The 10,000-nt window shown below is 42.6% G+C and overlaps 1 protein-coding gene across 1 annotated transcript in view; it reads right to left on the bottom strand.

Annotated features, from left to right (window-relative positions):
• Nucleotides 1–10,000, bottom strand: part of LOC124017627 (vacuolar protein sorting-associated protein 13B-like) — a 242,195-nt gene that overhangs the window by 209,561 nt on the left and 22,634 nt on the right. Inside the window, 2 exon segments of the mRNA XM_046332880.1 lie at nucleotides 1,220–2,113; nucleotides 9,161–9,287. Of these exon segments, the coding sequence (XP_046188836.1) occupies nucleotides 1,220–2,113; nucleotides 9,161–9,287 (1,021 nt within the window).

Here is a 10,000-nt window from a genome sequence, read left to right as displayed (position 1 = left end):
CCCTGATGTAGAGTCTCCCTGATGTAGAGTCTCCCTGATGTAGAGTCACCCTGATGTAGAGTCACCCTGATGTAGAGTCTCCCTGATGTAGAGTCTCCCTGATGTAGAGTCTCCCTGATGTAGGCTGTTACTGTCTATTATCTATCCTTTACCCCTCAGTACTGGTACCCAGTGTATATAACCATGTTACCATTGACTCAGTACTGGTACCCAGTGTATATAACCATGTTATCATTGACTCAGTACTGGTACCCAGTGTATATAGACTCAGTACTGGTACCCAGTGTATATAGACTCAGTACTGGTACCCAGTGTATATAGACTCAGTACTGGTACCCAGTGTATATAGACTCAGTACTGGTACCCAGTGTATATAGAATCAGTACTGGTACCCAGTGTATATAACCATGTTATCATTGACTCAGTACTGGTACCCAGTGTATATAACCATGTTATCATTGACTCAGTACTGGTACCCAGTGTATATAGACTCAGTACTGGTACCCAGTGTATATAGACTCAGTACTGGTACCCAGTGTATATAGACTCAGTACTGGTACCCAGTGTATATAGACTCAGTACTGGTACCCAGTGTATATAGACTCAGTACTGGTACCCAGTGTATATAGACTCAGTACTGGTACCCAGTGTATATAGACTCAGTACTGGTACCCAGTGTATATAGACTCAGTACTGGTACCCAGTGTATATAGACTCAGTACTGGTACCCAGTGTATATAGAATCAGTACTGGTACCCAGTGTATATAACCATATTATCATTGACTCAGTACTGGTACCCAGTGTATATAGACTCAGTACTGGTACCCAGTGTATATAGAATCAGTACTGGTACCCAGTGTATATAACCATGTTATCATTGACTCAGTACTGGTACCCAGTGTATATAACCATGTTATCATTGACTCAGTACTGGACCTGTTGTTGGCTGAGTCTGACATGTTAGTATGACCCCTTCACCTATTGGCTGAGTCTGACATGTTAGTATGACCTCTTCACCTATTGGCTGAGTCTGACATGTTAGTATGACCCCTTCACCTATTGGCTGAGTCTGACATGTTAGTATGACCTCTTCACCTATTGGCTGAGTATGACATGTTAGTATGACCTCTTCACCTATTGGTTGCGTATGACATGATACTATGACCTCTGCACCTGTTGGTTTAGTATGACCTGAGTTGGGATGTGACCATCTCTTACCTGTCTGGTCTCTGGGGCAGGTCTCTCCACCATGTTGACCTGAGTTGGGATGTGACCATCTCTTACCTGTCTGGTCTCTGGGGCAGGTCTCTCCACCATGTTGACCTGAGTTGGGATGTGACCATCTCTTACCTGTCTGGTCTCTGGGGCAGGTCTCTCCACCATGTTGACCTGAGTTGGGATGTGACCATCTCTTACCTGTCTGGTCTCTGGGGCAGGTCTCTCCACCATGTTTACCTGAGTTGGGATGTGACCATCTCTTACCTGTCTGGTCTCTGGGGCAGGTCTCTCCACCATGTTGACCTGAGTTGGGATGTGACCATCTCTTACCTGTCTGGTCTCTGGGGCAGGTCTCTCCACCATGTTTACCTGAGTTGGGATGTGACCATCTCTTACCTGTCTGGTCTCTGGGGCAGGTCTCTCCACCATGTTGACCTGAGTTGGGATGTGACCATCTCTTACCTGTCTGGTCTCTGGGGCAGGTCTCTCCACCATGTTTACCTGAGTTGGGATGTGACCATCTCTTACCTGTCTGGTCTCTGGGGCAGGTCTCTCCACCATGTTGACCTGAGTTGGGATGTGACCATCTCTTACCTGTCTGGTCTCTGGGGCAGGTCTCTCCACCATGTTGACCTGAGTTGGGATGTGACCATCTCTTACCTGTCTGGTCTCTGGGGCAGGTCTCTCCACCATGTTGGCTTGGAACAGTAGCTGCAGCAGGTGGACCTGGGTTGGGATGTGACCATCTCTTACCTGTCTGGTCTCTGGGGCAGGTCTCTCCACCATGTTGGCTTGGAACAGTAGCTGCAGCAGGTGGACCTGGGCCACACTGAGGAAGAACTGCAGACTAGATGTTGCATTCACCTCCAGGGAGTGACCACACACCAGCACCTCCTGTTGGGACAGAGAGAGACAATATAAACACCAGCACCTCCTGTTGGGACAGAGAGAGACAATATAAACACCAGCACCTCCTGTTGGGACAGAGAGAGACAATATAAACACCAGCACCTCCTGTTGGGACACAGAGAGACAATATAAACACCAGCACCTCCTGTTGGGACAGAGAGAGACAATATAAACACCAGCACCTCCTGTTGGGACAGAGAGAGAGACAATATAAACACTAACCCTAACCCTGACCAGAGAAACCCTGACTCTGAGCCTAACCCTGACCCTGACCAGAGAAACCCTGACCCTGAGCCTAACCCTGACCCTGACCAGAGAAACCCTGACCCTGAGCCTAACCCTGACCCTGACCAGAGAACCCCTGACCCTGAGCCTAACCCTGACCCTGACCAGAGAAACCCTGACCCTGAGCCTAACCCTGACCCTAACCAGAGAAATCCTGACCCTGAGCCTAACCCTGACCCTGACCAGAGAAACCCTGACCCTGAGCCTAACCCTGACCCTGACCAGAGAAACCCTGACCCTGAGCCTAACCCTGACCCTGACCAGAGAAACCCTGACCCTGAGCCTAACCCTGACCCTGACCAGAGAAACCCTGACCCTGAGCCTAACCCTGACCCTGACCAGTGAAACCCTGCGGCTGAGCATTTCATAGAGGCTCGTCAAAAGCCAAGAGGTTGATATGAGACCGTTTGTCCACTGTGTCCCCTAGAGGTCTGAACCAAGAGGTTGATATGAGACCGTTTGTCCACTGTGTCCCCTAGAGGTCTGAGCCAAGAGGTTGATATGAGACCGTTTGTCCACTGTGTCTCCTAGAGGTCTGAACCAAGAGGTTGATATGAGACCGTTTGTCCACTGTGTCCCCTAGAGGTCTGGACCAAGAGGTTGATATGAGACCGTTTGTCCACTGTGTCCCCTAGAGGTCTGAACCAAGAGGTTGATATGAGACCGTTTGTCCACTGTGTCCCCTAGAGGTCTGGACCAAGAGGTTGATATCAGACCGTTTGTCCACTGTGTCCCCTAGAGGTCTGAGCCAAGAGGTTGATATCAGACCGTTTGTCCACTGTGTCCCCTAGAGGTCTGAGCCAAGAGGTTGATATGAGACCGTTTGTCCACTGTGTCCCCTAGAGGTCTGAACCAAGAGGTTGATATGAGACCGTTTGTCCACTGTGTCCCCTAGAGGTCTGAACCAAGAGGTTGATATGAGACCGTTTGTCCACTGTGTCCCCTAGAGGTCTGAACCAAGAGGTTGATATGAGACCGTTTGTCCACTGTGTCCCCTAGAGGTCTGAGCCAAGAGGTTGATATGAGACCGTTTGTCCACTGTGTCTCCTAGAGGTCTGAACCAAGAGGTTGATATGAGACCGTTTGTCCACTGTGTCCCCTAGAGGTCTGGACCAAGAGGTTGATATGAGACCGTTTGTCCACTGTGTCCCCTAGAGGTCTGAACCAAGAGGTTGATATGAGACCGTTTGTCCACTGTGTCCCCTAGAGGTCTGGACCAAGAGGTTGATATCAGACCGTTTGTCCACTGTGTCCCCTAGAGGTCTGAGCCAAGAGGTTGATATCAGACCGTTTGTCCACTGTGTCCCCTAGAGGTCTGAGCCAAGAGGTTGATATGAGACCGTTTGTCCACTGTGTCCCCTAGAGGTCTGAACCAAGAGGTTGATATGAGACCGTTTGTCCACTGTGTCCCCTAGAGGTCTGAACCAAGAGGTTGATATGAGACCGTTTGTCCACTGTGTCCCCTAGAGGTCTGAACCAAGAGGTTGATATGAGACCGTTTGTCCACTGTGTCCCCTAGAGGTCTGAACCAAGAGGTTGATATCAGACCGTTTGTCCACTGTGTCCCCTAGAGGTCTGAGCCAAGAGATTGATATGAGACCGTTTGTCCACTGTGTCCCCTAGAGGTCTGAACCAAGAGGTTGATATCAGACCGTTTGTCCACTGTGTCTCCTAGAGGTCTGAACCAAGAGGTTGATATGAGACCGTTTGTCCACTGTGTCCCCTAGAGGTCTGAACCAAGAGGTTGATATGAGACCGTTTGTCCACTGTGTCCCCTAGAGGTCTGAACCAAGAGGTTGATATCAGACCGTTTGTCCACAGTGTCCCCTAGAGGTCTGAACCAAGAGGTTGATATGAGACCGTTTGTCCACTGTGTCCCCTAGAGGTCTGAACCAAGAGGTTGATATGAGACCGTTTGTCCACTGTGTCCCCTAGAGGTCTGAACCAAGAGGTTGATATCAGACCGTTTGTCCACTGTGTCCCCTAGAGGTCTGAACCAAGAGGTTGATATCAGACCGTTTGTCCACTGTGTCCCCTAGAGGTCTGAACCAAGAGGTTGATATGAGACCGTTTGTCCACTGTGTCCCCTAGAGGTCTGAACCAAGAGGTTGATATGAGACCGTTTGTCCACTGTGTCCCCTAGAGGTCTGAACCAAGAGGTTGATATGAGACCGTTTGTCCACTGTGTCCCCTAGAGGTCTGAACCAAGAGGTTGATATGAGACCGTTTGTCCACTGTGTCTCCTAGAGGTCTGAACCAAGAGGTTGATATGAGACCGTTTGTCCACTGTGTCTCCTAGAGGTCTGAACCAAGAGGTTGATATGAGACCGTTTGTCCACTGTGTCCCCTAGAGGTCTGAACCAAGAGGTTGATATGAGACCGTTTGTCCACTGTGTCCCCTAGAGGTCTGAACCAAGAGGTTGATATCAGACCGTTTGTTCCATTAATTTGAAGTCATTTGATTTGTCTTCACTTCCAGGTCACTTCCTCATTGTGTAAATATATATTATGTTCTGGAACCAGTACAGGTACCCATCTCAATGTTATTCAGTTATTAGTGATACACAAGTTGTTTTTTTCACCCATCATGCATCATGTCTGAAATGGTCATTGTCCAGCACCTATGTTTTTAAGGAATAAAACACTTTTCATATTGTTAATGGGTTAATGTTTAAACCTCATATTAAAGGTTCTGGGTTCATGTTTAAACCTCATATTAAAGGTTCTGGGTTAATGTTTAAACCTCATAGTAAAGGTTCTGGGTTAATGTTTAAACCTCATATTAAAGGTTCTGGGTTAATGTTTAAACCTCATAGTAAAGGTTCTGGGTTAATGTTTAAACCTCATATTAAAGGTTCTGGGTTCATGTTTAAACCTCATATTAAAGGTTCTGGGTTAATGTTTAAACCTCATAGTAAAGGTTCTGGGTTCATGTTTAAACCTCATATTAAAGGTTCTGGGTTAATGTTTAAACCTCATAGTAAAGGTTCTGGGTTAATGTTTAAACCTCATATTAAAGGTTCTGGGTTAATGTTTAAACCTCATATTAAAGGTTCTGGGTTCATGTTTAAACCTCATATTAAAGGTTCTGGGTTAATGTTTAAACCTCATATTAAAGGTTCTGGGTTAATGTTTAAACCTCATATTAAAGGTTCTGGGTTCATGTTTAAACCTCATATTAAAGGTTCTGGGTTAATGTTTAAACCTCATAGTAAAGGTTCTGGGTTAATGTTTAAACCTCATATTAAAGGTTCTGGGTTAATGTTTAAACCTCATATTAAAGGTTCTGGGTTAATGTTTAAACCTCATATTAAAGGTTCTGGGTTAATGTTTAAACCTCATATTAAAGGTTCTGGGTTCATGTTTAAACCTCATATTAAAGGTTCTGGGTTAATGTTTAAACCTCATATTAAAGGTTCTGGGTTAATGTTTAAACCTCATATTAAAGGTTCTGGGTTCATGTTTAAACCTCATATTAAAGGTTCTGGGTTAATGTTTAAACCTCATAGTAAAGGTTCTGGGTTCATGTTAAAACCTCATATTAAAGGTTCTGGGTTCATGTTTAAACCTCATATTAAAGGTTCTGGGTTAATGTTTAAACCTCATATTAAAGGTTCTGGGTTCATGTTTAAACCTCATATTAAAGGTTCTGGGTTCATGTTGAAACCTCATATTAAAGGTTCTGGGTTCATGTTGAAACCTCATATTAAAGGTTCTGGGTTCATGTTTAAACCTCTTATTAAAGGTTCTGGGTTCAAGTTTAAACCTCATATTAAAGGTTCTGGGTTCATGTTGAAACCTCATATTAAAGGTTCTGGGTTCATGTTAAAACCTCATATTAAAGGTTCTGGGTTCATGTTGAAACCTCATATTAAATGTTCTGGGTTCATGTTTAAACCTCATATTAAAGGTTCTGGGTTCATGTTGAAACCTCATATTAAAGGTTCTGGGTTCATGTTTAAACCTCATATTAAAGGTTCTGGGTTCAAGTTTAAACCTCATATTAAAGGTTCTGGGTTCATGTTGAAACCTCATATTAAAGGTTCTGGGTTCATGTTTAAACCTCATATTAAAGGTTCTGGGTTCATGTTGAAACCTCATATTAAAGGTTCTGGGTACATGTTTAAACCTCATATTAAAGGTTCTGGGTTCATGTTTAAACCTCATATTAAAGGTTCTGGGTTCATGTTTAAACCTCATATTAAAGGTTCTGGGTTAATGTTTAAACCTCATATTAAAGGTTCTGGGTTCATGTTTAAACCTCATATTAAAGGTTCTGGGTTCAAGTTTAAACCTCATATTAAAGGTTCTGGGTTCATGTTGAAACCTCATATTAAAGGTTCTGGGTTCATGTTAAAACCTCATATTAAAGGTTCTGGGTTCATGTTTAAACCTCATATTAAAGGTTCTGGGTTCATGTTTAAACCTCATATTAAAGGTTCTGGGTTCATGTTTAAACCTCATATTAAAGGTTCTGGGTTCATGTTTAAACCTCATATTAAAGGTTCTGGGTTAATGTTTAAACCTCATATTAAAGGTTCTGGGTTCATCTTTAAACCTCATATTAAAGGTTCTGGGTTCAAGTTTAAACCTCATATTAAAGGTTCTGGGTTCATGTTTAAACCTCATATTAAAGGTTCTGGGTTCATGTTAAAACCTCATATTAAAGGTTCTGGGTTCATGTTTAAACCTCATATTAAAGGTTCTGGGTTCATGTTTAAACCTCATATTAAAGGTTCTGGGTTCATGTTAAAACCTCATATTAAAGGTTCTGGGTTCATGTTTAAACCTCATATTAAAGGTTCTGGGTTCATGTTTAAACCTCATATTAAAGGTTCTGGGTTCATGTTTAAACCTCATATTAAAGGTTCTGGGTTAATGTTTAAACCTCATATTAAAGGTTCTGGGTTCATGTTTAAACCTCATATTAAAGGTTCTGGGTTCATGTTGAAACCTCATATTAAAGGTTCTGGGTTCATGTTGAAACCTCATATTAAAGGTTCTGGGTTCATGTTTAAACCTCATATTAAAGGTTCTGGGTTCATGTTGAAACCTCATATTAAAGGTTCTGGGTTCATGTTTAAACCTCATATTAAAGGTTCTGGGTTCATGTTTAAACCTCATATTAAAGGTTCTGGGTTCATGTTTAAACCTCATATTAAAGGTTCTGGGTTCATGTTTAAACCTCATATTAAAGGTTCTGGGTTCATGTTAAAACCTCATATTAAAGGTGCTGGGTTCATGTTTAAACCTCATATTAAAGGTTCTGGGTTCATGTTTAAACCTCATATTAAAGGTTCTGGGTTAATGTTTAAACCTCATATTAAAGGTTCTGGGTTCATGTTTAAACCTCATATTAAAGGTTCTGGGTTCATGTTGAAACCTCATATTAAAGGTTCTGGGTTCATGTTGAAACCTCATATTAAAGGTTCTGGGTTCATGTTTAAACCTCATATTAAAGGTTCTGGGTTCATGTTGAAACCTCATATTAAAGGTTCTGGGTTCATGTTTAAACCTCATATTAAAGGTTCTGGGTTCATGTTTAAACCTCATATTAAAGGTTCTGGGTTCATGTTTAAACCTCATATTAAAGGTTCTGGGTTCATGTTTAAACCTCATATTAAAGGTTCTGGGTTCATGTTAAAACCTCATATTAAAGGTGCTGGGTTCATGTTTAAACCTCATATTAAAGGTTCTGGGTTCATGTTTAAACCTCATATTAAAGGTTCTGGGTTCATGTTTAAACCTCATATTAAAGGTTCTGGGTTCATGTTTAAACTGGGTTCATGTTTAAACCTCATATTAAAGGTTCTGGGTTCATGTTTAAACCTCATATTAAAGGTTCTGGGTTCATGTTTAAATCTCATATTAAAGGTTCTGGGTTCATGTTGAAACCTCATATTAAAGGTTCTGGGTTCATGTTTAAACCTCATATTAAAGGTTCTGGGTTCATGTTTAAAGGTTCTGGGTTCATGTTTAAACCTCATATTAAAGGTTCTGGGTTCATGTTTAAACCTCATATTAAAGGTTCTGGGTTCATGTTTAAACCTCATATTAAAGGTTCTGGGTTCATGTTTAAACCTCATATTAAAGGTTCTGGGTTCATGTTTAAACCTCATATTAAAGGTTCTGGGTTCATGTTTAAACCTCATATTAAAGGTTCTGGGTTAATGTTTAAACCTCATATTAAAGGTTCTGGGTTCATGTTTAAACCTCATATTAAAGGTTCTGGGTTAATGTTTAAACCTCATATTAAAGGTTCTGGGTACATGTTTAAACCTCATATTAAAGGTTCTGGGTTCATGTTTAAACCTCATATTAAAGGTTCTGGGTTCATGTTTAAACCTCATATTAAAGGTTCTGGGTTCATGTTGAAACCTCATATTAAAGGTTCTGGGTTCATGTTGAAACCTCATATTAAAGGTTCTGGGTTCATGTTTAAACCTCATATTAAAGGTTCTGGGTTCATGTTGAAACCTCATTAAAGGTTCTGGGTTCATGTTTAAACCTCATATTAAAGGTTCTGGGTTCATGTTTAAACCTCATATTAAAGGTTCTGGGTTCATGTTTAAACCTCATATTAAAGGTTCTGGGTTCATGTTTAAACCTCATATTAAAGGTTCTGGGTTCATGTTTAAACCTCATATTAAAGGTTCTGGGTTCATGTTTAAACCTCATATTAAAGGTTCTGGGTTCAAGTTTAAACCTCATATTAAAGGTTCTGGGTTAATGGTGCCTCATACTAACCTCCACTTGTCTGTTGTCAGGGGATCTGGGCTTGTTGAATATGATGGCAGGTGCTGCTGTCACCCTGACAGAGAAGTCCGTCAGGATGGGGGTGAGGATGGCTCTCCTCTCCTGGTGTCTCCTTATACTGGGGGGGGGGGGACAGAGAGAGAGGTCAGGATGGGGGTGAGGAAGGCTCTCCTCCCCTGGTGGGTTGGCCATCTTTAATCACACACTGGGATGGCCATCTTTAATCACACACTGGGATGGGCATCTTTAATCACACACTGGGTCGGCCATCTTTAATTACACACTGGGTTGGCCATCTTTAATCACACACTGGGTCGGCCATCTTTAATCACACACTGGGATGGCCATCTTTAATCACACACTGGGTCGGCCATCTTTAATTACACACTGGGTTGGCCATCTTTAATCACACACTGGGTCGGCCATCTTTAATTACACACTGGGATGGCCATCTTTAATCACACACTGGGTCGGCCATCTTTAATTACACACTGGGTTGGCCATCTTTAATCACACACTGGGTCGGCCATCTTTAATTACACACTGGGTTGGCCATCTTTAATCACACACTGGGTCGGCCATCTTTAATTACACACTGGGTTGGCCATCTTTAATCACACACTGGGTATGCCATCTTTAATTACACACTGGGTTGGCCATCTTTAATCACACACTGGGTCGGCCATCTTTAATTACACACTGGGTTGGCCATCTTTAATCACACACTGGGTCGGCCATCTTTAATTACACACTGGGTTGGCCATCTTTAATCACACACTGGGTCGGCCATCTTTAATTACACACTGGGATGGCCATCTTTAATCACACACT

The sequence above is a fragment of the Oncorhynchus gorbuscha genome, unplaced genomic scaffold (assembly GCF_021184085.1).
Source record: "Oncorhynchus gorbuscha isolate QuinsamMale2020 ecotype Even-year unplaced genomic scaffold, OgorEven_v1.0 Un_scaffold_295, whole genome shotgun sequence".
Classification (NCBI taxonomy): Eukaryota; Metazoa; Chordata; class Actinopteri; order Salmoniformes; family Salmonidae; genus Oncorhynchus; species Oncorhynchus gorbuscha.
The sequence above is the reverse complement of the archived record's forward strand: the minus strand, read 5'-3'. Positions and strand labels throughout refer to the sequence as shown.